This window comes from Apteryx rowi, unplaced genomic scaffold (genome assembly GCF_003343035.1).
Source record: "Apteryx rowi isolate R43461 unplaced genomic scaffold, aptRow1 scaffold_423, whole genome shotgun sequence".
NCBI classification, from domain to species: domain Eukaryota; kingdom Metazoa; phylum Chordata; class Aves; order Apterygiformes; family Apterygidae; genus Apteryx; species Apteryx rowi.
This window is the reverse complement of record NW_020450676.1, coordinates 331,572-356,488: the sequence shown is the minus strand read 5'-3', so window position 1 is coordinate 356,488 and position 24,917 is coordinate 331,572. Positions and strand designations below refer to the sequence as shown.

The 24,917-nt window shown below is 48.6% G+C and overlaps 1 protein-coding gene and 1 long non-coding RNA gene across 2 annotated transcripts in view; one reads left to right on the top strand and one right to left on the bottom strand.

Moving 5' to 3' along the window:
• The window catches only part of LAMB1 (laminin subunit beta 1), a 46,008-nt gene that overhangs the window by 5,764 nt on the left and 15,327 nt on the right, over window positions 1-24,917 (top strand). Inside the window, exons 4-22 of the mRNA XM_026076038.1 lie at window positions 542-730; window positions 841-904; window positions 2,230-2,432; window positions 3,782-3,902; window positions 4,110-4,298; window positions 4,681-4,860; window positions 5,282-5,394; window positions 5,904-5,983; window positions 8,735-8,870; window positions 10,705-10,863; window positions 11,430-11,557; window positions 12,092-12,215; window positions 12,756-12,960; window positions 13,143-13,286; window positions 13,505-13,736; window positions 14,541-14,704; window positions 15,236-15,460; window positions 15,900-16,117; window positions 16,779-16,875. Of these exons, the coding sequence (XP_025931823.1) occupies window positions 542-730; window positions 841-904; window positions 2,230-2,432; window positions 3,782-3,902; window positions 4,110-4,298; window positions 4,681-4,860; window positions 5,282-5,394; window positions 5,904-5,983; window positions 8,735-8,870; window positions 10,705-10,863; window positions 11,430-11,557; window positions 12,092-12,215; window positions 12,756-12,960; window positions 13,143-13,286; window positions 13,505-13,736; window positions 14,541-14,704; window positions 15,236-15,460; window positions 15,900-16,117; window positions 16,779-16,875 (2,971 nt within the window). The remainder of the gene's footprint in view (window positions 1-541; window positions 731-840; window positions 905-2,229; window positions 2,433-3,781; window positions 3,903-4,109; window positions 4,299-4,680; window positions 4,861-5,281; window positions 5,395-5,903; window positions 5,984-8,734; window positions 8,871-10,704; window positions 10,864-11,429; window positions 11,558-12,091; window positions 12,216-12,755; window positions 12,961-13,142; window positions 13,287-13,504; window positions 13,737-14,540; window positions 14,705-15,235; window positions 15,461-15,899; window positions 16,118-16,778; window positions 16,876-24,917) is intronic.
• LOC112971026 lies at window positions 17,525-24,289 on the bottom strand. The gene is made up of 3 exons (XR_003255232.1): window positions 23,133-24,289; window positions 21,958-22,056; window positions 17,525-20,594 (listed from the first exon to the last, which is right to left on the bottom strand). It is a non-coding gene; the product is annotated as an uncharacterized LOC112971026 (long non-coding RNA).

Genomic DNA, 24,917 nt, shown 5'->3' with positions numbered 1-24,917 from the left:
ACTTCTGAGAAAATCAGCAAGCCCTGAACGTGGGTCGCCAGCTCTGCCCAAGCCCCCCAGTGGGGCAGGGGATGGGGCCCATCAGGTTTCGACCAGCTCCGAAGGCGGGAGATGAAGTGAGGAGTTACAGCAACCCAGGAGGCTGTATTTCTTTCTAAAAAGAGTAGAAAACATCATTTTGTCTCCCTAATGCCCTACTTCAACCTGCAATTTTGAAAAGGGATTTGGAATCAGAGAAACGTAGAAGTTTGCTCGTTGGTTATATGCGTATTTAACAGCTTGTTCTTTGGAAAACTAAATGCCATCTTTTTAAAGATAGACTGGTTTGATGCGGTTAATTTCAAAGAAGGTGGTGAGCTGCCTCTGAGCAGAAGGTAGAATATCAGTAGTAAAGGATGAACGGCCAAATATTGGAAATATTCAGTGCAGAGAGAGAAAGCTTAAAATCCAGTCATATGAATTGCTCATACTTATAGGTGCTGAACGTAAACGCAAGTGGTAATGAATAGAATACAATCTCTTCTGATTTTCTTATTGTTAGACATTCCGTCCTGCTGCAATGCTAATAGAAAGATCATCTGATTTTGGGAAAACATGGCAAATATATAGGTATTTTGCATATGACTGTGAGAGCTCATTTCCTGGAATTTCAACTGGACCCATGAAGAAAGTGGACGATGTAATTTGTGATTCCCGATACTCTGACATTGAACCTTCAACTGAGGGAGAGGTTAGAGTGTTTTTTTTTTAAATTTATTTTTCATATAGACTTTTCTCCATACAAATTCAGATTCTCTTATTTTTAAAGCTGAGTCTTTCATTCTACTGTTTTTCCTCCAGGTAATATATCGTGTTTTAGATCCTGCTTTTAGAATTGAAGATCCATACAGTCCAAGGATTCAAAGTATGTATGCAGTTACCTTCCAGTCACATTTGAAAGCATTTCTGGATTTATTTACTTACTGTTAAAAGCTAATAAGCCAAAGAGTCATGCATTAACCCAGAAAATAATTTTGAAATCAGATTAATTTATTTGTAGTATGGCTTTTCTTCCTGACTCAGACGGTGATCTCCTGGGAAATTAAGGAACAGTGTTGTCAACTCTAGTGATTGTTCTTACACATATCATTGTATTTGGTCCTTTTCTTCATTGATCGGGCAGTTATTGTGATCCCCTAATTGTGCAGTGTTCATAAAACAAATAAATAGAACTACAAAAATATTTATATCATTTTGCATTTCTAGCTAAAATCAAGGTTTTTATGTTTTATTATGTAGAACATCTAAGTCATGACTTTTAAATGATTGCCCTTGGTATTACTGAGTCCCCACAGATCTGATTGTAAACCAAAAATGAACGTAACAATCTTTTTACAGTCATTACAATCAAGGAATGCAGACGTGCAGTTACATTGCTGTAGTGCGGCTAAAAGAGATCTTCATTAGGCACCTGGCCTGAGCAGGGAACTGCAGGGTTTGGCCTTAAACCTGACCTTGAATTTCATTTTCGTTCTTAGTTTCAGTTAGTGTCCTTCAGTGTCAAGTTAACTGGAGCAGAGGAAAATAACTGAAATAGAAGAGTATCTGCTAGTGGCTATATCAGTTGCATGTTTTTTAACCAAAGTTTTAAAGGAGAAACTATGATACTGTGCTTTCATTGGCTTAAAGTGCTACTTCAAGCCCAGTTTCAAGCCTGTAAGAAAACACAGGCTTAATAACATCAAGTGTACAAGTAGATTGAATTAATTACTGGAATTTTGTCTTCCCACAAATTATCCTGTGAGAACTTTTACTTTGTGTTTGGTTAGTGATAGGTTGTTACATCTTTCAGCAAAATATAACGTTAGCTAGGAAAATTGAGCATATAAGGAAGAAAAATACACTTGTGTCTAGTTTTCAACCAAGTTTTTTTCCAAAAGACTCATAATTCTTAAATCACCTGGTCTCCTTGTCAGCAGTTCCTTAATATCAGGTCTAAACTAACTTACATAGTGATTAACCTGTAGTAAATCAATGCAATTTCTGGAATTTGGGAATATGAAGTGATGTGATTTCAGTGATGTCTAGTATGTGAGCCCAGAAATCCAATCTGATATGATGGGCTCTCAGGAAGAGCGTGGTCTGGGAAGTCATGCGTTGTTCAGGCTGCTGCTCTCCTGGCTTCCTCCCGTTCAGTGCAATATCTGGTAAATGATTCAAAACCATGGGTTTTCTTGGTGTTCCCTGCAGACCTCTTAAAGATCACAAATCTGAGAGTCAAATTCATCAAGCTGCACACACTGGGAGATAATCTCTTGGATTCAAGGATGGAGATCAGGGAGAAGTACTACTATGCCATTTACGACATGGTGGTTCGCGGGAACTGTTTCTGCTACGGACATGCCAGCGAGTGTGCGCCGGTGGACGGCTTCAATGAAGAGGTGGAGGGAATGGTAAATATTCACACTTTTCTCCGCAAAACCTTGACTGACTTTGCCTCTCTTAATCTCTGAGCAATGACATAAAGACATTAAAGCAGGAAGACGACAGGGACTGGCTTCTTCCCCCACCATGATTACCAAGCAAGGAAACCATTAAAATGATCTTCATCAGTGAATATTTCTGTCATTATTGGTGTTAATCAAGCACAGAGAGCTCAGATAAGTTGAAAATTATTTTAGCATCCTGAATTTCCTTTTCTAATTATGTTAAAGAACTGATGAAATTAAAGGCAGCAATGCAGAAGGAGAATTACCTGTGTGCAGCCAGAGATGAGTCTGTTGCTTGACTTGGTTGCCCTAGAGTGACCGTAAATAAGGGTGTTAAGGGCTGAAACACCTTCCTGAGTCAAGTAAGACCTGCACTTGTTTGGATCCTTATCAGCTGAGAGGTGGACCATCAGTGTGCATAGCTGAAGGCATAATTAATTAACAGCAGGCTCTCAAAGAAAACCCTGCTGCCTGGGTTGTATGCTGTTGTGCGAGTGGCACGTCCCGTCTGGGCTCTGGTTGTCCCCATGATTTGAGCAGTAATAGGACTCCTGTTAATGAGTGAGCTATTAACAGGATGAAAACATGGAGGCACATGGGAAGGTGCATGGGTGGCCGTGGGACACTGGCAAGCAGGTACAGTCTGCTGCTCGGCGTGAGCATCTCTCTCCACCCGAGTGGCAGCAAGGTTGGCTTTCCTGCGAAAGTCATGGCTCTAGCGCTGATAGTCCCTGTCGTTGAAGGCAGCAGCTGTCACACTGTCGTGTGTGTGTCTGTGTTGTAGTTCTGTGCGTGCTGAACCCTTTCGATAGATAAAACCCATCCAAGATGCAGCGGCCTGTTATCTTTACTGAGGCTCCAAGAACCAAGGTGCTACTCAAAAAAAGGCGCTGGGCTAGAAGTGGCATGCTGCTGTAACTAGATACATGTTAATAGCTAATTAATAGCTAATCAACAGCTAATTATTAGCTCCAAGAGGCTTTTGGGATTACTTGGGTGGAACTGTGCTCCCCTTGTTCTTGTGTGAAAGCATTTATTCATGCATTAGTTCCAGTAAGAAGGACAATTTTTTATGGCTACATTTTTACCTAGGCAGGTGAAGGACACTCTGTGTGGCCCTTTATGTCCTCTTATGTGCAATTATATGCATTAAAGTATATCCATAAGTATAAGCAAAAGTATATCCAAAAAGCATATGCAAAAGTATATTGATTATATACTAGCTATGTTTTGAACGAACTGGAGAAGCCTGTTTTTTCTCTTCCTTTTTTATAACCAAATATATTACTCCCATTTTTCTGTTTTAATGGTAGGTCCATGGGCACTGCATGTGCAGACATAACACCAAAGGGTTAAACTGCGAACAGTGTTTGGATTTCTACCATGACTTACCCTGGCGACCAGCCGAAGGCCGCAACAGCAATGCATGCAAAAGTGAGTTTAAGTAAAATGCAAACCTGAGGTCCGATATTGTTTTTTGCTCCTAGAGTGTTACACGTTTCTCCATGAGGGACTTGTGGCATTTGTGACATTATGTAAAGTTCTGCACGTTCTTCAGTTGGCTTTAACGTGTCTCTTCTGCAGGCTCGAAGCTCCGGCGGGACCGGGCTCTGACTTTTTGCTTTTTGTCCTGTGTCGTAGAGTGCAACTGCAACGGCCACTCCAGCCAGTGCCACTTCGACATGGCCGTGTACATGACCACGGGGAACACCAGTGGGGGCGTGTGTGACGGCTGCCAGCACAACACAGTGGGGCGCAACTGCGAGCAGTGCAAGCCCTTTTACTTCCAGCACCCCGAGAGGGACCTGCGGGACCCCGACGTCTGTGAGCGTAAGTGCCGCGCCGCTCCCCGGGGTGCGCCTGCGTCGTGTCCGGGAATTCGGAGAATTCGGAGGAATTCCGAGAATTGAGAGGAGCCGTTCCTGCGTCTCGCTTGCCCATCCCTTCGTTCAGCTGGTGCAATGCTTGTGAGCAAGGGCTGACGAGGGACGGATGTTATCTTGGAGATCTTGAGCCTGGCTTGGCTTTTTTTTCTCTTCAAGAATCTGGAAATTTATTTGGTCTTTATACATTCAAACCGTGTCATGTTTAATGCTTGGAATAACGATACCCGCCTTCTGCAGAGCAAACGAGTTTAAGCAATTCAGTGTGAGAATTGGCCTTTTTTTTTTTTTTTTGGTAGCAGTTAATGTGTGCAATGCTTCCCTCCTAGCTTGCAACTGTGACCCAGCTGGCTCCCAGAACGGTGGAATATGTGATCGCTACACTGATTTCTCTACTGGCCTGATTGCTGGGCAATGCCGCTGTAAATTGTTTGTCGAAGGAGAGCGTTGTGACCTCTGCAAAGAAGGGTTTTACGGCCTGAGTGCCGATGACCCAGCGGGTTGTCAGTGTGAGTAGAAACATGTGTTCCTTTATGTGTGATCAAAAGCTCTTTGAGGAGCTGGTGGGGCTGGGAGAGTTTGGTTTGTGGGGTGGGGTTTTTTTGTTTGTTTGATTCCTTGTTTTTCTTAAAGGAAAAACATTCCTATGGATTTGCTGTAACTTGGAGGCCACCCCCCATTAGAATTCAGTTCCCCAGCTGATCCTCCTAGTATGGTCAGTGGAAATAGGAGAATCCTCCTTATACATTTTTAATTATAGGACTCTAAGCCAGGGAAATTTTGCTGGGATGGGTGGTGGGAAAAGTGTGCCATATATCTCTTTCGTGGGGAATTAAATATTTGCCATGAAACTTGCTTTAAATTGGACACTGCATAAAATGTAACTAAATCCTGTGTTTTAACTTACCTATTTGTATTTCCCAATTATAGCTTGTGCATGCAATCCTCTGGGTACCCATCCCGGAGGGAATCCTTGCGATTCGGAGACAGGAAACTGCTATTGTAAACGTCTGGTAACAGGAAAGCAGTGCAACCAGTGTCTGGTAAGTAGCTTATGGTAAGAATAAATTAGAAAACGCTGGTGTGAGGGAGAGCAGTGTGCGGAAAGCGCAGCGCAAGGTCAGCCCACGCGCTGCCATCTGGAGTTAGGTGGATTTCCAGGTTGGGTGACCTACGGGGCTGTAACCTGCTGAGCCCTGCGTGGGTTGAGAGCCAGGTCCCAAATCCATGTAAATAGTGCAGTCGGGGAGCTGGAATCCTTTTTTTTTTTTTTTTAAACTATGTGGAAGAGTGGTTTTCTGGGCTTTCTCGTGCACTGCAACCTCTGGGAGCAGAGGAGTTTTCCTCAAGCCCCTTAGCTGGCTGGTGATGGGAGGAGGGCGGCGATGGGCTGTGTTTGGTGGCTGAGGCTCTGGAGGGGAGCTGCATTCGTGGCTCGTGGGGGCAGGCCAAGGTGCCTTGCACAGAGCATTTCGAAGCGGGGACGTGCCTTTGAGGCAGGTGGGGTTAGAGCAGCACCCCGTGACAGCGTTAGTGGTGTTTTGCTCCGCAGCCTGAGCACTGGGGTCTGAGCAACGACATGGATGGATGTCGGCCTTGCGATTGCGACCAGGGAGGAGCCTTGAACAACAAGTAAGTCTCAGCCCAGTTACTCTCTTAATCATTCACCCCAGTGCGTTTCACTTCATTTGCAGTCACAACACCCAGGGCTTCATGCGTTCTGGAGAATGGCGTTTGTGAGCATCTTTCCGCTCTGCTGTGCAGAAAGTGGCAGATTTTGAGTGCAGCAAGTGGTGATAGACGTATCCATGTCTTTTCCGTGCTAGAGCAGCCTCCGTTTGCACCACCAGTGTGGAAAAACACATGAAACTGGTTTTAGTGTGGTTGTGCCTTCACTGAACCAGGTTACAGACCAGCTGTGAGTTCATTTCCATCTTTTCTGTGACCATTGCATGATCCTTTCCAAATTTTGCTGTCACAGGAGCAGAGCAGGAGTCGGACTGTGCCACGGGAAGTCAGTCTGCTGCTCGGTTTTGTCCCGCGTTAGCCCGTGCACATGCGTGTCGGCACGCGCCGGAGGCAGATGCGTTAGCTGCCCGGTGCTGCTGCTGGGCTGCCACCGTGACGCTGCGCAGGGCGGGTGCGGAAGAGTGTCTTTGGGGAAGCGGAGCTTTTTCATAGGAAAACAGGTTTTGTAGCTGTGTCCATCAGTAAGTGTACGAAAAGTCCTGGCTGAAAAGCCTGGTCAGAGAGCTCCTAGGGTGGCCAGACTGTTCCTGTGATGGCGCCTTGCCGTGTGCTAGGTGAGGGCCTGACCCCAGGCTTTTGGCAGTGGCATGCTCCATCTCTTCTTTTTTTGTTGTTTTTTCTTTTTACTTCCTTCAGCAAACCTTTTGCAACGTCTTGCTTTTGTCCAAAATCTCAGACGTTTCCCGGCGGGGCGGGATAACTGCTTCCCTCTGGACCCCCTGGCCAGCGGGGCGAGCCCAGGACTGGTCGCCGAAGCGCGCGGACAGGACATCTGCGCTGGGGGTACCATGGGAATGTCCCACGCGTCGTCTTCCCCATCTGCTTCCCAGGGAATTACAGCCGCTGTGCAGACGGCGGCGGAGCCTCTGCTTCGGCTGCTTCGTGATGATTCCCCCTCCTTGCTCGTGCCCTGGGTGCATCTCAGCTAGGCCGTGCGCTTCCTTAGAACGCCATCAGCGCGGCCGCGGCCTGGGGGTGCAGGAAGGGGCCGGCGGAGGGCTGCCGGCCGGCCGCGGGGCCGGGATTTGCAGGCCGTTTCCCTCGCGCTGAGCCCCGCGATTGCAAAACCGTCTGGGGAGGGGGTGTCGCGGGCTGGCCCGGGCAGCGAGCCGCGAGCAGCGAGCCGCGAGCAGGTGCGCTCTCCCGGGACCGCGGCGGCTCCGAGCGGGGGGCTGCGCCGCCGCCGGCCCCGCCGCCCCCTTCTGCCTTCCCACTCCGGGGGGAAGGGGAGGCTTGCCCGAGCCAAGGCTGCGGAGCCGAGCCGCTTAATCGCGGCATTTGGCGCTCGCTCAAGGTGTGGGATGCAGCTCCTGAAGCGGCCGCATCTCGCCTGGAAGTCGGCCCCGGGGGAGCTGCGGAAGCGTAGCCGGGCGCTGGGATTGTTCCCAGGGGAAGCTTCCCGGGAAAACTGTGGCGAACCCTTCTGGGGATGGCTTCCCTTTCGGGCAGCTAGGACGCTCCCTGGCATCTTTTTCCCATGGAGGAAGCCGGGGAAAGCCTGCAAACACGGAGCTGAGCACAGGCACGAGCAGGACTGGGGCCCTTCGTTCCTTTTCCCTTGTGCAGGTTCGTGAGCACACTCCAGAGTAAAAGCTGGCTCTCGTGCAGAAGAGCAGTGTTAATAAAATTACAAGTGTTTTTTTTTTTTTTAGCATTAATTCCCTTTTATTTGAAATGACCGGAGCTTCATTTGTGTTAAAAGTGAACATTTGAGTTGAATCTCTGTAATTTCAAAAATAGTTTCAATTAAAAATTACACTTAGAATGTAGGCTTAAAATACCTGAAAATTTTATGTGGAAACCAGAGTGTTTTGACTTCAGAAAAGGCTTCTAAAGCAAACATGAGTTTACAGGAAGGGATATTTGTTGGTGATCAAAAAAAAAAAACCCTGCCTATGAAAAATTGTGACTAGTCCCATGCAAAATTAAAGTCTACCCAAGGACTCTTCTTAATGCTGGATGGCTTCTTTGAGGACAGTAAAACTAATTAACTACTAAACCTACTAAAAGTTTGGAAGTAAAGCTGTACTGAGAAAATGAAACGGCTCATCATGAAGCAGGTGGGGCTGTTCTGTGTCCCCTGAATAGACCTCCTTCATTCCCCGGGGTGACGGTGCCCTGTCCCACTGGAAGCGCAGGGGAGGGTCCTCCCCGTGCGCGGCTGCTTTGGTGCCCTGCCCCAGCCGTGCGGACAGATGGACAGACGTGCGCCGGGCACGGCTGGCGAGCTGCGGCCGGAGGCTGCCCTTGGCATGCCGGGCAGACGGGCCCCGGGGAACACCTTGAATCCGTAGCATGGAATTCCCTCGCCGGCCAAGCAGAGGAAACCATGCGCAAGCTGCCTGTTGGAAATGGTCCTGCCTGTGCTGGCTCCCAGCCCGCTCCTGGGGGTTGTTTGGGAGGTGATGGCTGGGATGAGCCAAAGCCGTGCCTGGCACCGTGCTGGCGTTTTAATAGCACCGGTGGTCGAGCCGCAGTGCCCGAGAGCACGCCCTGACGTGCTTTACCATGCTAGCGTAGACGTAGCTTTGCGTTCAGAAGAGCCGCTTCCCCCGGGTTGCTTCGAACGTGAGAGCTGGAGACGACTCTGGCATAGCCAAGACGTGTTGTGAACTCACTGTTCTTCCGTTGTAGCTGCTCGAGCGAGTCTGGCCAGTGCAAGTGCCGGCCCCACATGTTTGGACGTCAGTGCAATCAAGTCGAGCCTGGCTATTACTTCATTTCGCTAGACCATTACATCTATGAGGCTGAGGAAGCCAACTTTGGTCCTGTGAGTAGCAGTTTCCATGTGGCGGTCAGCACGGGTGTGGGAAAGTTCTGTTTAGCCACTGGGTGCTGAAAAAAGCCTATTTTATAGCTCGATTATTTTGCAAAGACAATGTGGAAAAACACAAAATTGAATCATATCAGAGAACTGTCAATCCATAGCTGTTCAAGTTTAGTATCAATAAATAATGCACTAATTTAGGGGGAAAGACTATAATTTTGCTTTCTAAACCTGTTTCTTTGATCATTGACTAGACAGTGTTTCCTGCCTCATTGCATATGCACTCACTTCTCTTTTCCATCTTATCTCAAGTGTGCTGCGATACCGACACGGGCTCTGTTCTTTGTTGCCACTGAAACTGGAGAGAGGATGTTTAAGCACAGTGCCATCTGTTTTGGAGTTTCCGTAAATCAGTGGGGTTTCTTTATTAATGACTAAAAATACAGCTGATTGTGGAAAAAAACATTTTTATAAGTGGGGTTACCTCTGGTTTGTTTTGCCCACTGGTCCCACACATTGGGGTCTCTGGCTCTTTCCATTAAATTAGCGTGCAGCCTTGCGTTTAATTCATTAATGGCAGCTAGGTGATTATATCAATTAGATTTGCCTCCAGCCAGGAGACATGGAGATGAGATAATGGTTTCTGTAAAGCAGCAGATACTAGTCTGCCTTTAATTGGGGCACTTTGTCCTAATTTATTTAATTCAGGGAAAATGCAGTCACGCTGCAGTTTCAGCCAAAGCAGAGTGTTTTTGCTGTTAGACCAATGCTGAGAGCAAGGACAGGGTAGAGCAGAGCGTGGACCGCAGTGGAGGGTGTCCTTTCTGTTTTCTCCCGAGAGCGGCATGCTCTCTCCCATCCCGCCTCTGGTCTTTTCTGGAGAAGTCTGTCCCTTTGTGCAAAGCCAGAGGGTGGTAATTTATAGGCAGACTCTCTTCAAAGAGTGTGGGAATACATGGAGGGACATCCTGAAGTGATATATATATTGACATTTCCTTACATTTTATCCCCTTCTACTGAAACAATTTCCTTAGGAATGCACAGGATGTTATTTTATAGTGGGAACTATTCATGGATGCAGATATATTTGAAACAGGAAGTTTGAGTGTCAAAGATGTGCAAGTTCTGGTGCCCTTTTCCTCTCATTGGCTTTGTATAAATAGCAGATTAAAAAAAAACCTATCATCTCAGACTGAAGGGAATAGTCACATATTGATTCGTTATGTTTAATGTCAATGGATAATTAGGATCTTGGTTATTTAGTGACACTCTACTCTTGACAGCCAGGGTCTGCTTTTAAAGTGTTGCCCTGATCAGTGGTTTGGGTTGTCCTGGCACAATCTAGTCAGGAAGGAATTATCATTCAGGTTGGGCAGTTAGTGCAGCAGTTAGTTATGTGCCGCTGCATGTAAATCCTACTGCTATAAATATGCGAAAGTCGTTAGAGCACATCAGTTACATCCTGGATTGGCACCCATAATACTTCTGTTTTGGGTGAACTAAATGTCATAGCTGGTCAATGAATTACTCACTGCAAGTTTTTAAATGTAATTGTCCTTTGTAACAAAGAACTGGATGAAGAGTTGTGCAGTGTTGTTATTTTATCTTTCTTTCTCATACTGTATTGCTAAGCAGAAGGGCAACGGGTGCACGCATGTGTGTTTAAAGCAAACTTTATGTTCTCCAGGGTGCAGGCGATGGATGTAGCGACCCAGGAATGATCTGTCAACACCAGCTCACCAGGGCGGGCGCTCCAGTGGGGCTTGGTACCTCTTGGTTGCTACTGCCGTGGGAATATTTGCATCTAATTTATCATCTCTGTCCCCTGTCGCTGTAGGGAGTAAACATAATAGAGCGCCAGTACACGCAGGACCGCACGCCGTCCTGGACTGGCGTCGGGTTCGTGCGCGTCCCGGAGGGGGCCTACCTGGAGTTTTACATTGACAACATCCCCTACTCCATGGAGTACGAGATCCTGGTTCGCTATGAGCCGCAGGTGGGTTGGTGGGTCGGAGCGTGGCAGCCTCCTGCGGCGCAGGCTGTCCCTGCGCGTGCCCTGGGCTCCCTCCTGGAGCGACGGGAGCTTGGTGGGGCGTCCAAAATGCATGAAAATCCAAGGAGATTATTGCCATCACTAGTATTATTTGCTTTGCGATTTTAATTTCCATCATTATTGTGGTGTTTTAACTGTGCTGATGGTATGCCTACCGTTTAATGAGCAAATTAAAAAGTGACATGTCCCTTCAAGGCAGATTACACTATAAATTTGGCGTCAGCCAGACAGGCTGGGTGGGAACACAGTTACGTGACTTAGCAGACAAATCACCCGTCTTGGATATCGAACGCTCACAGCCAGGAGTTTGCGAGCAGCCAGTTTTGGCTGTGGATAATTCTTGGGTGGGAGATGAAGAGAGAAACCTTAGGTGAAGGGAAAATCCTCTCCTAGAGCTTGGCGTGCGCCACGACCGTTGCGCACGAGTTTGTGTTCTCCCTGGCCTATGCTCTGGGTGCTCTCGGCAGCTTATGGCCATTGCTCCATGCTGATGATTTTTTTCCCCCCAGTTGCCAGATCAGTGGGAAAAAGCCGTTGTCAGCGTGTCACGGCCGGGCAAGATCCCCACAGGTAGCCGATGTGGCAACACGGTTCCTGATGACGACAATCAGGTCGTCTCGCTCTCGCCCGGCTCCAGGTCAGTATAACGGGACAGGCCCGAAAGAGAAAAACCTTTTAAAAATCACCAGATGGCAAATTCACCAAAAGCAGGCAACTGTGAGGCACCCAAACCCTGCTGGATGAATTGGCCAAACTAGTTTCAGTCCATCTGCAACAAGTAGGCATCAGAGTGTTTTCAGTTTGCCATTGCCTCTATGAAAATGAGTGAAATTTCATGTCAAACATTTAAAAAATATATTTTATATTGTGTCAGTAGATGCAAAACTTAATTTTTTTCTGGTTGTCTGATTTGCTTGTTCATTCAGTAAATGAAAAAAAAACAACAGTATTTGCACAACCTGCGAGTGAATATTGGTATGATTCTTCCCATCGCTGATTAGCTTTTCCGGTTCTGATTTACACAAGCCCCAAACCACCTCTTTCATGTCGTACTGTTTGTTCTCTCCATTCTTGGCTGCTTTCTCTTATCTCAAGTGCTTTATAGGGCCGCCTAAACAGTTTTATGGCGCTGAACATTGGAAGTAAGACTTGTTTCCTGTTCCCAATCCAGATACATAGTTCTTCCCCGCCCGGTGTGCTTTGAAAAGGGCCTGAATTACACAATCCGCCTGGAACTGCCCCAGTACTCCTCGGTCGATACCGAGATGGAGAGCCCCTACACGCTCATCGATTCTGTGAGTAGAGATTACCCTGGGGATGCTCTGATGCCAAAGGGTATTTGACATCCTGCGGGTTGGCTTCTCTTCTGGAATGCGTCTGTGTAAATCCAAAGGAATCAGTTTTATAAAGTTGTTGCTTATGGCTGAATCTAGATTTTAATTGAAAATTTAAACCAACATAGACTTCTTCAGTCTAAAAGTGTATGTTGTTTTTCGGTTAAGAGGCTTTTGCTTTATTTTACAGGATTGTAGTGGTTCCACAGAGCTGAACTTTTACAGTAGTTTCTTTGGAAAGGCTAATGTGTGCAATATATGTCATGAATATCAAACTTTTTTCGTGAATGGAGCAATAAAATACGAGAATTTGGTAGATACTAGAAACTATTACACAAAAAGGCGTAAAAATTCTGTCATTTCCCTGCCGAATTTTGTGGTTATTTGCTTTTTTTTGCCAAAAAAGGGTGATAAGAAGTGGGATAATAGTGAATTTTCACAAAATTGGTGGACAGTATTTATAAATAGTGACACTTTGTCATTGTAAAAATTGTTTCGTAGCTTGTTCTCATGCCGTACTGCAAATCACTGGACATATTCACAGTGGGAGGCTCGGGCGAAGATGTGGTCACAAACAGCGTCTGGGAAACTTTCCAGAGATACCGGTGCCTGGAGAACAGCAGGAGTGTTGTGAAAACCCCAATGACGGACGTCTGCAAGAACATAATCTTCAGCATTTCTGCTCTCTTGCATGAGACCGCGTTATGTATGTAACTGCTGGCTTGTCTTGTAGGGCAAACTGCATCCGGAAACGTGGTGGTGATTGATAGAGTGACTTGCACGGGGAAATGCGTGTGTGATGGTGATGGAGATGGAGATGGTGATGGATGTGATGTCCTGTGCTGCGCAGGGTGGTACTGACCTCTCGCACTGCTTGTCTCTGCTCAGCGTGCCAGTGCGACCCCCAGGGCTCACTGAGCTCGGTGTGTGACCCCAGCGGAGGACAGTGCCAGTGCCGCCCCAACGTGGTTGGAAGACAGTGCGACAGATGCGCTCCCGGCACCTTCGGCTTTGGCCCTAACGGATGCAGGTGTACGTTAAACCTTTAACTCTGAACTCGCTACCATCTGCCCATAATGGTGGTGTAGCGCAGTGGGAGGGAAAGAGCCGTCTCGAAGGCTTCCCTGCGGTTTTGAGGCAGATCCTTCGGGCCGTTTTGCTTAGAGAAAACCCTCACTGACATGAGGCCGAGCTTTGCCGGAGGCGGGAGAAAGGGCGGAAACGCGAGCGCTGTCCCGCTGTCGTTGCAGCTTGCGAGTGCCATCTCCGAGGCTCTTACAACGCCTTCTGCGACGCGGAGACGGGCCAGTGCCACTGCTTCCCCGGGGTGTACGGGCGGCAGTGCGACCGCTGCCTGCCCGGCTTCTGGGGCTTCCCCAGCTGCCAGCCCTGCCACTGCAACAGCCACGCTGACGACTGCGACCCGCACACCGGCGCCTGCCACGGCTGCCGCGACCGCACGGCCGGCCACAGCTGCGAGAGGTACCGCGCGCCCGCGCCGCCCTCCGCCCCATGCGCCTGCCGGCACCCCCCGCGACACAGCGCGGCGTGGGTACAAATCCGCGGACGTCGGTGAAGAGGGAGGAGATCCGGCTGTGCCTGCGGCAGCCCTTTCGGGGGATCGCGTAGCCCCACATCCCGTGCCCGTGAAACATCTTTCCTTTAGTGGGCAGAGAAGAGGCAGCGCGTCACCAGCAAGTGGGACGCCTGCATGAAGGGAAGTCATGGCTCTGTCCCGGAGCGGCTCCTGGAGGTGACGCCGTCCTGGAGCGGCCAGGAACCAGCTCTTCCCCAGAAAATCCTTCCTCCGGTGCCCATGGCTGACAGGGCTGGCCGAGGGAGCATCCCGCAGCACTGCAGACCGTGCCAGGCTCCTGGCTGTCCTGCAGCAGCAAGGGAAACCAGCAGTCCTTCCTCGTGAAATGCAGAATATCTCTAAACGGGCCGCATTGTTCACAAGTTTGCACACCTGACGTGTTACAGAAACAAAAAGCATGTGTGGGGGCAGGTCCTGGGACCCGGCGCTTGGTCTCCGGCCTCAGCCGCAGTGCTGGGGCTACCGGAGCAGGATGGAGCAGGGCCATGGTCTTCCCTGTGGGTTGGCTGCATGGCATGGCCTCTCCTCTCCCAGCGGCATCTGCCCGGATGCCAGAGCGCGTGTTGCAGGACCCAAGAGGCTGCAGAGTGGATTTCTTGCCCTCCTGCAGTGTTTGAAGGTTGGAACTTGCATAGTCACAACATCGCTTCGGCGATGCATCTCCTGCATGCTGTGTACCCCTCACCTAGGTGCCTGCCCGGCTACTACGGAGACCCTGTCCTGGGATCGGGCGACCACTGCCGCCCTTGCCCTTGCCCTGATGGCCCCGAAAGCGGACGCCAGTTTGCCAGCGGCTGCTACCAGGATCCGGTCACGCTGCAGGTCGTGTGCGTCTGTAACGTGGGATACATAGGTATGGGCTTCATGCATGGAGTTAACTGGGTTTCAACCTCTTGGTGGGAAGGGAATATATGTTCACGTGGATTGTCAGACGTGGCCAGAGTACCAGCACCAACGTCGTGCTGTTGGAGGTTGACAGGGCACTTGGAAGGTGCGAGATCCAGGCTCGCCTGGATGATGCCTGGCTCTCCGCGAGTCTTGGTGATGGCAGTGCAGCGAGGGACGATGGGTGTTAGCAGAGGCGGACGGGGTGGCCGCGAAGCCAAGGGGACAAGCTTGCGGGCAAGGCGGTGCTGGGCAGTCCTGTACAAAGCCCCGTCCCTTCCTGAGCTGGGCTCTGAGCCTGTGCGCGTGGTGCCAGGCTCTACCCGTCCCTGCACTGCTCCCCAGCTATTAAGAGCTGCCACAACCTCTCGCTTTGAACACGACCCAATTAACTTCCTCCCAGGTAACGGCCTTCATTATCTCGTGGCAGTCTTGCCTGTCTACCGAGCTGTGTGTTAATGAGCTGCCATGGCAGTTCGTCCCCTGTTTGTTTAAACAGGGAGCCGCTGTGATGAGTGTGCGGCTGGCTTCTTCGGGAGCCCCGGCGAGGTCGGCGGCGCCTGCCAGCCCTGCCAATGCAACGGCAACATCGACGCCACCGACCCCGAGGCCTGCGACAAGGAGACGGGGACGTGCGTGAAGTGCCTGTACCACACGGAGGGCGAGAACTGCCACCTCTGCAAACAGGGCTACTACGGCAGCGCCCTGCAGCAGGACTGCCGGAGTGAGTGACCGTGACCGCGACGGCCGTGCCCGTCCTGCCCCTCGCGGCCCTCTCGAGCTCCTTGTAGTTCACCCAGGGCCGTTTCGGAGGGAGCAGCAGGCAGAAACCTGGTTATCTCCAGCCGGATTTGCGTGCAGCCGCCCCCCGTGCCAGCCGGGGAGCCTGCAAATGCCTGGGGCTCGGCCTGGGGGGAGCGGCTGCGGGCGGCTTCGGTGGGGGCCGTGCGGGGCCTCTTCTCGCTCCCCGCGCAGCCCCACGTGCTCGCGTTCGCCTTTGAAAACGTGCTCTTGGGGATGTTGTTCTTAACCTTTCCCGGTGGCTCCCAAGGCAGGATGCCCACTGCGTCCTCGGGAGCTCGGAGGAGGGTCGCAGCGTCCCGGGCGGGGGTCCGTGGCGCCGTGCGGGGCGACCCTCTGAGCCGCGGCTGCTTGCCTTGCAGAGTGCGTCTGCAACGCGCTGGGCACCGCGCGGGAGCACTGCGACGCCGCGGGGAACTGCCGGTGCGAGGCGGCCACGGGGCAGTGCCGGTGCCTTCCCAGCGTGGTGGGGCGCGCCTGCGACCGCTGCGCGCCCCGCACGTGGCGGCTGGCCAGCGGCGCCGGCTGCGAGCCCTGTGACTGCGACGCCGCCCGCTCCCTCGCGCCCGCCTGCAACGAGGTAAGGAGGGCGGCCCGTCTCGCCGGTGCCGCCAGGGCCTGCTCCGCCATCGTGCGCGGCGGTCCCGGGAGCGCTGCCCGAGCGGACGGCAAGTCCGCGCACCGCGGGGCGCGAGTGCCCCACGCGTGAACATGGAGAGCCACCAGAAGCTCACCCGGCAGGAGAAGGGGCCGTCTGCTGTTGGACCCGTGGCTCCTCCCGGGTGTGCTAGGGCTGGCTCCTGGGAGCGTTGGGACCCTGTGGCCCGGGCTGGGAGAGAGGAGGGGGCATGGGCAACAAAGTTATCTTAAATTTAATGGTCCTGCCCCACTGGCCACAGCCAAAGCCTCGTGTCCAGAAGCACCGGGAGCCCACCAGCTTGTTGGTGGCACCCACATGACTTAGGGATGCTTGGCCAGATATTTCCAGAGAGCTGGTTCTGGGGAAATAGAAGAGATTTTGGGCTCTGGGGAGCAGGTTAATCCCCCTTTCCCATTTTGGGGAGTGCTTTTGTAGCCGTGGAGCCTCTCGGTGTGAAGCCCCCTTTCTGCTGGAGGAGCTGGAGCTGGCTGCACGTGGGACTATTTGCCGTGAACTGCCACCGGTTGCCCCCAGGCGTCGGCCGCGCTTGCCCCTGGGCACGGGAGAGGTGCTGAGTCTGTCGCCTTCCTGTTTTTGGCAGTTCACGGGGCAGTGCCAGTGCATGCCGGGCTTTGGAGGCCGAACCTGCCGGGAGTGCCAGGAGCTCTTCTGGGGCGACCCCGGCGTGGAGTGCCGAGGTGAGTTGGGCCATGGGCCTGCAACGAGCCCAAGCGCGTGGCCTCTTTGGAAATGACCCGGTGGCTGATGGTGAGACACATCATCACCTCCCCGATGTGGTGGGACACCGCTCCCCGAGCAGCCCTGTCCGGCGGCTCCCCGCGGCATCCCCGGAGCCGCAGGGGCAGCGGGCAGTGCCCCTGCTGGGGTGAGCGTGGGGCACGCGCTTGCAGCATTAGAAACCAGAGAGGAAGCTTTTTGTCGTGTCCTCCTTAACGTCTTGATGCCTCTGTTAGGGAGGTGCAGAGAAGCACGTGGCGTTTGGGGCCTGCCTGCTGTGGGAACGGGAGATGCGACAGAGTCCTAGCAAGAGCCTGGTGTGAGATTTGCCTAACTTGTTTTATGCCTTATTGGACCATTATTTATAAACAAACCTATTTCTTTAGAGACTAACTCTTTAACTTTTACTTTGTGATGCTGTCAGGTAAACCGGTGTGGTAAGAAAACATTTTAAGCGAAGAATTTGGGTTTGAGAATTGTTCTGGAAATATATTTCCTTTGTCTTTTGAATTTATGTAGTAGAAGACGCCTGTCTCTGTTTTTTCCTTCTTGTTAGGGAGAATATGGTTGCAGAAATAGAATTTTTGATTTAGAAGATTTTCCTTTTATTTCAGATGAAAATAAAAGAGATTGGAGACCATACAGCTAGTCAGTCATAGCTACATACAACAAAACAGAGCGGCATAAAGCCGATTGTTTAGAAAACTGGATTCTGTCTGTCCTTTCGTTATAAACAAGTCTGTTCATTAGCTGGAAACAAACTTCAAACACTGTCCAGACCAGAACAAACTTGTATCTCTGATCTGTTTAAATAGGAGTCTTTGCCAGGAGGGTTTGCAGTAGATTAAGGTATTTTTTCCTGCAGGGAGGAATGTGCTTGCTGTGGTCTTTAATAAATCCTTTACAATAGAGATACCTTAGAGCCCATTATCTAACCAGATAGGAAGGTCACAGCTACTTGGTTAGTAAGATGAAAGGACTGTGGAATTGTCTTGGTTGCTGAGCACATATTAGGTTTCTTCCAAGCAAGCCGGCATTTTGGCTGAAGCTGCGTGTGTTCTTCTGACTGACGACGCTGACCGTGCCTTCAGTCTCCTAGTGCCCTGGGAAGGGAGAGTCTCTCCATATCAGCTGTCTCCATCAAGGTTTATTGATGAAGTCCATCTGCATACCTTATCAGCAAGATTTTGCTGCATACCAGCATTTCTGACCTTTCATTTAGTTTCTGCTGTCTTTTGAACATGTGAAAACCTGCTTTTTAATGTTTCTGAAGTAAAAAGAACAGATATTATTCAGAACCTATTTCTTCTGCAAAAACTCTGAGCCTTCCTTCCCCAGTCATCCCTTCTGCCTCCAAGTGACCCAGGAGATGTGCTCAGGTGGAAATGCTGATCTGCCTTCAGGACAGCATCCGCGGAAGGTGTCTGGAGTGCAGTGACCGCTGGTGCCTGGGACTGAGCTGTGGGAACCCGCAGCGTGGCTCCCAAGACAGGCTCCACATGCAAGCTTGCTCTTGGAGTGCATCCAGACCAACGGCATTGCGGGAATCTCCACTGGGCCCGGGGGGGAAAAATTCCTCCCTTCGCCCTCTCTGGTCTTGCCTTGGCAGCCTCTGAGGGAGAGAAAACACCTCATCTCAGCCCTAGTTTATTCCCTGGCTGATGGAAGGGTGATGTTCAGACCAGCATAAATACAACTTGAGTTCCCAGCTCTGCGCAGGAAGCAAGCAGCTTTCTGTGATAAGTGGTATGCAGAGCTAACTGCAAAACTGTGCTGTTTAAGGAGTTGCAGAGCAATGCCCATGGCACAAAGGTTCAATTTGGCCAGTGGCCAAGATTAAGCTGGAATTGAGGCAAAAGGGGGTTTGTCATGAAGATTAGCCTTTGCTCAGTGAGGGCAGGCTCCAGCTCTGCTGGAGGACACAGACGCCCCTGGATGTGGGACCTGCTCCGAATGGCACACTCACACTGGCCATGAAAGCCCAAAAAGCCACATTTTCTACCACATTTGTGAAGAAAATACAAACTGATCTGGAGTTATGAGAGAACTCTGAACCAGATGAGCATTTGATGAGTGGTCTCCATTGCTAGCATCACTATCTATGCTGAGATGTGGACACCAGGCGATCTATGCTGAGGTGTGGACACCAGGCCCTGGATCCTCCACTGGTCAGCGCAGAAGGTTGAAGGTTACATGGTGCAGCAGTCAAAGGATGCTCATGTCTGACCTCTTCACAGCAGATCTTCAGCCTGCAGCCAGCGATAGACACAAAGTCCCACTGAGAAATCAGGGGAGATTCTGTACTGCTCGCAGTGGTGTGACGGATGCCCTTTCGAATTTTTTAATTAACTAAAAAAAGAAAAAACCGTTGGAGGTTGAGCTTTTCAAAACTAGTGATTTCTGAATTCTCTGTGTCTGGGTACTTGCCCGGAAATGCTTCAGAGAGGGGCCTAAATCACCACTTCTTATCAACCCATCTGTTTATAGGCAGCCTGGATTGGGGCTGCAGCTGGTGGGCAGCAGCTGCTTTGCGAGCCGCGGCCCGCATGCATGTGAAGCGACAGTCTGTCCCTGAGCACCGCTTCCTCGGTGTGGCGTATTATCGTCACACTATGCAGGGGCCTCGTGCAGCCCAGCGCGGAGCAAGGGCTCATGTGAGCAGAAGTGCCTGAGAACACACTGCAGAGAGCACCTGAGCCTGTAGGATCTTGGAGACTGCTTACCCCATATTTTCAAAAAGCACAATAGTTGGTTACTCGTTTAATTTCACATTATGCCTAAAAACAGAGCAAGAGAAGCACAGAAGACAGGGAGAAAGCCCGGCATGCCTCTTTCTCACCCTCATGCAGGTCCTGATGAGGATTACACTGAGCAGGAGCTGAGTTATGGCTCTGCCAGGAGCATGGTCTGCACAGACATCAGGTCTGGGAGATGCTTCTAGCTGTTGTTTAATCTGGGAGCTATATGCAACTCTGGGCAAGCATGCATGTGAACATGTCCATGTGCATGAAACTCCTTGCTAAGGTAGTAAGTAGTAGGATTACAAGTTTCATCCAAGTCAGGTCTCCCAGGCATTCTCCTGGAGCTTTTCCAAAGCCTGGCACCCAGAGTGCAGGACTCGGCATGCCAAGCTGTACTCTGATCTCAACCCACAGAGCACATTTCTAGCAGAAGTCTCCAAGCCCCTGAGAAGCCTCTGAGATGTAGTGGAGTTGCACATGCAGCTTGAACAATGCACTTGCTTAGTATGGCTTTTCTGAAGTATATGCGAGTTATATAATATAAAGAAGATGGTGATTTTACTATCATTATTATTTTAATAAATTGAACTATCAGAACAGGTCACAGTTAGTAAAAGACACTGTGTGAGACTGAAAGCTAGGCTGTATTGCTCTATCCCTTTCCTTTACATGAAACAAACATCGTTATTGTTCTGTGCAGAACTTGAGTATCAAGCCCTATCATAAGAAATAGAATTTAGTTGAGTTAAGATGAAAAGATGTTTTTATCAAGTACTAGTTATAGACTGTGGCAGAAAGTTGCTTTTCTCAGTTTTAAGTCTTTGTTGAGCAGCTGGTGCTGAAATACTTGCTCACTGGAAATTATCCTGTTGTTAGTGAAGAATAGGCTTCACTGTCCGAATTTAGACATCTGAGTCTTAAACTAGTCGTGTAGGCTCCTTTTATAGGTGGTGGGAGAGAAACAAAGAGAGAAAGATCAGCAGATGTTTTATCTCCTTTAGACACACTGTAAGTGTTTAGAATGTCAGACAAATTCTATGCTAAAAGTGTTATAATTTGAACTTGAGTTTCCTAATTTTAATGGATGTGTGGTCTTAAAATATTGTTGTGTATAGTGGCTGTTTCCAGAAAACTGCCCTTTTGGCAAGGTCTGTTAGCACGTTAAAATGCAGCACAACTCTTTTAAATCTTAGCTGGCATCTTATCTTAACACGCATACTGAAAATCATAATGCTGAGGGGTTAGCCATATGCTTAGAGTGTAATTTGAATCAATAGCTGATTATTCAGAAGAAATTTGCTAACCCTGCAAAACTTTCAACCTTTCAAATTGCTGAATGGTTTTATCATCATCATGGCTCACTACCACCAGGAAGCGATGCCAGGAAATTGTGTTTGAACAAGCCCATTGTTACTGGCCTGTGGAGGGGGTGGAAGATTTGATGCTCTCCATCAGCAGCTTCAAGCAGTAAAGAAAATATTTCTGCAAAAATAATTTCTGTTCTGTTTTGTGGAGGATCATATGTGACATTTGTACCCAGCCTCCTGCAATATGGCATTAAATGACGTGACTGTTACTGTTCAGCCCTTTCAGTATCTATTAGATCATCTCAGCTGTAGTATCAACCAGAGTGACACATCTTAGCTTAAACTTAACAGTATGAAAATATGCCACATATAAAAATCATAGTACTTTAAAAAATGGAAGTGAGTTCTAAATATTTGCAAGGAAAGGTACCGAAGCTGTTGGCGTAAGTGAAAGATAAAGCTCTATAAATGTCTTTGTAAGCTTGAAGCAAACCACTCAGCGTTGTTGCTTGCTTCGTTGGGGTTTCTTCCCTTAGGTGTTTACCAGGGTAAATTCAGTAAACGCACATGGGTGTTACTTTTATCTTTGAGATCAGGAAAGAATTTGCTAAAAGCGAAATGCAATGATGAAGATGATGTCAAAATTACCCGTAGACACTGTGTGTCATTTGTGAATAAATGATGCTACAAACTATCTTTGCTAATTAGCAGATCTTATCTAAACATTTTGGTTAGAAAATTTTCCTATCAAAAATGTGATTTCATTTAAATCATAGTATACCACAGAAGAATGTCATATTGAATTAAACACTGAGTTATAGAAAACAATACACAGTTCCAAATTGACATTTCAAAACAGTAACCGTTTGTTTAATTTAGAAAATGCCTCATTGAAAGCCCTCAAAGCTTTGGCCAGTAATTTCAAAAGAAGACTTTTTTGCCCTTCACTATTTTATTTTCCATGGGAGGTACTTTAGTTTCCTCCTCTGCTTACCCAGGCACAGATTTGATCTCTGTCTAACATTCATCTTCAAAGCGAGGGACCTGCTCTGCCTTGACTTGTCGTTCTTTATCCCGGTCTTCTTCCACCTTTCTGTATGAAAACATAATAATCAACTGTTTGTCTCGAAGGCCATTTCTCACCCAAACCAGTTGGGGCATCTAAATTTCTCATATTAAACTCAGCGTCTGTATGGTTTTATGGTGCAGAATGAACCACTTTTCCCAATTTCCAGACACATAAGCACAGGGGTGGCGTTTACGAGGAGCTTACAGGATTTTATGTGTTTTTCCCTATTACAGTTCTGCTCAGTGATGTATAAAGCCATTGCTAGCAACTGGATAACGATCTGCAATACTTCTGTATCCCTGGATGTGCCTGCTTGTTTCTAGTTCCTCTCGGGGTAAATTAGATGACCAGACATATGCTAAGATTGGATGTGATATAGCTACAGATATTCAAGTGTTACTTCGGATTTATGAATGTGTTGGTTAGAGCTGAAACCTCCAGAGCCAAGCTATACTCTGAAGAATATGAGATGCGTTTCCTTTAGCATGTTTGAGTACCTCAGAAACAAAACTGCCATAGCAAATGGCATCATTAATGCTAAAATGCTTGAGATTTGACTCACATGGTGGCCATAGGAGTGGCTGGAAGTCAACCTTGACCTTGTTGTAGGGCTCATTGCCCCTTGAAGGATGTGCGAGGGGGGGCAAAAACTCCATTGTGACTAGAAGTGATTTTGGTTTTGGTGCTTTGGGCATGGTGTGCTGAGTCGTTCTGGCATGGCATTAGTGCTATTTCAAGCAGGTGATATGAATCTGAAAGTCTCATGTTTTCATATACCCGTTTATTTGCCGTGGTAATTAAATGTCACATGAATCCTTTTGATGGAGGTGTGTCCACCATCCCAGATGGGTAGCTCAGCACGTGGCTATTCTTTTGTGAGCTGTTTGCCAGTCCTGTGATAGCCCTTTACAGCCTGTACCAACTAGGAGGTCCTCCTCTACTTTCACGTGGAGGCTCCTGCTGTCACCAGGGCTTTTGTCCCCTTAGGAGGAGGCGCTGACGGGTTTGTTGCAAGGGTCTGTGCCCCGAAATCACGGGGACACCAACGTGCTCCTCAATTCCTAGGATGCATTATGTGGCTTTTGCTTAGGCTTGCTTACCTCCTCACAGTAACTGGCTGCAGCTGAAGTCAGTAAAGGGTTTAAGCCCCACCAAGATGTAAAGGGAAGGTGCTCTGTGTAAGGCCCTGGGACTTGCTCCATGCTGGGGTGTGAAATAGGCTGCTGGTGGCAAGTGGGGCGCAGATATGGCCTCCTCTCTGCTAGAGGTCCAGGATGTGGTGGACATCCTGTTTCACACAGCGTTGGCCAGCAGAAGAGGGGTTGCTGTGGGTTTATGACTGCCTGCTTCATTATTAATGTGGTGTCCAGAAACCAAGCTGTGGCATCTGGTAGGGACTCGGAGACTGACTTTCCAGCGAGGAACGTAGATGGTTAAACTGTGGCTGGAAGAGCTTGGCGAGGGTCGTCTAAACTTCTAAAAAAGAAGATAAAAAAGTAATCAAGCACTGGCATGCAAAAGTTGTATTTATAAGATGAGGGGTTTCTTCACAGGATGTGGGCTGTGGGAGGAGTGGTGATGCTTTTTGAGGATTTCAGAAACACTTCAGTTGGTGTCACAGTACGAAATTGTCCGTGGGCTGTTGCTAGAGAGACCAGACCACGGAACTGTAGAAATGCATCCCAAATTTTCAAACTGGAAACAAAATAAAATCTTCTATTTTGTCTTACTCCAGTCCTGAGGAAGACTTTTTCTTGTTTTCCTTTAAACTGAGTGATTTTACTTAAAAATAGAGATAAAATTATCTTCAGTGTTACTTTTTGGTTTGGGAGATGGTGCAGTCCTGTGAACAGTTAATGACTTGGGAAGTTCGTGACAAAAAAGAGAAAGTGTGAAACCAACCCATTTGGAAGCTAGTTTATGTATGTTGGAGTCACGCTATTGAGCTAATGCAGAGCCAGCACTCCCTACTTCTGTGCTTGCTAGAGAATCCTAAACCGGAGAAATAACCCATCATAATTTTTCTCTCTGCCTTGCACAGTTTTCTCGTGAGTCCCACAAAGCTCAGTTTGGAAGTTTGACGGAATTCTAGAAATCTGATGATTCTTCCAACTGCTGTGCTGTATTTCGAATAAATTACTCCTTTGTTATTTACACTCTCTCTACAGGCAGCTGTGGAGTTTGGATTTCGACTTTGCAAATGAGTTAGTACTTAAATTCCCTTCTCCCCATCCCCAGCATTTTCTGGCTCCGAAGATTTTGGAATCCACATTATCATGTAAATGTTAGTGAAGTCTTGTCCTCTGCCTTCCCTCAGCTCGCAGGTATTCAGGAGTAGAATTACCAAAAGGGTGTTTTTTCACGTTAAGCTTTTTAAATCTGCAAGTAAATATAGCAATCTGATTTGCCAGCAACAAGTATTCATGTAACTTGATCAGATCCTGGGATCTCTGAGAAAACCCCACGCTGTTTACCCTCTTTCTGTACGGTGGAATTTGGACAATTCCTCATTATACTGAGGGCCTTAGTGGTTGCCAGAAGGGTTAACTGACCTCCTTCAAACAGGAACTTGACAGTTTGCCTGCAGGGAGCATATCCCATTGCAAGTTGACTACTTAAGCACTTTTGATGTAAAGTAAAAACAATCTCTTGTGTCAGAGTGTAATTCAAAGAACAAAGGGCCATTCTGCTCGATTGTGCAGGCAGCAGAAGTTATTTTTGTCTCTTGCCTATCCTACTCGCATTATACAAGAAAGTCATTTTGTTGAGGAGTGGTTTGCTCCGCTGAGGCTCTTTGAGTAATTTTTTTAACTGAAGACATTGAAGCCAACAATGTGCAGTCTTGAGAACTGCTTTGTGTTTTGCCCTTTTCAAGGGGCATGCTC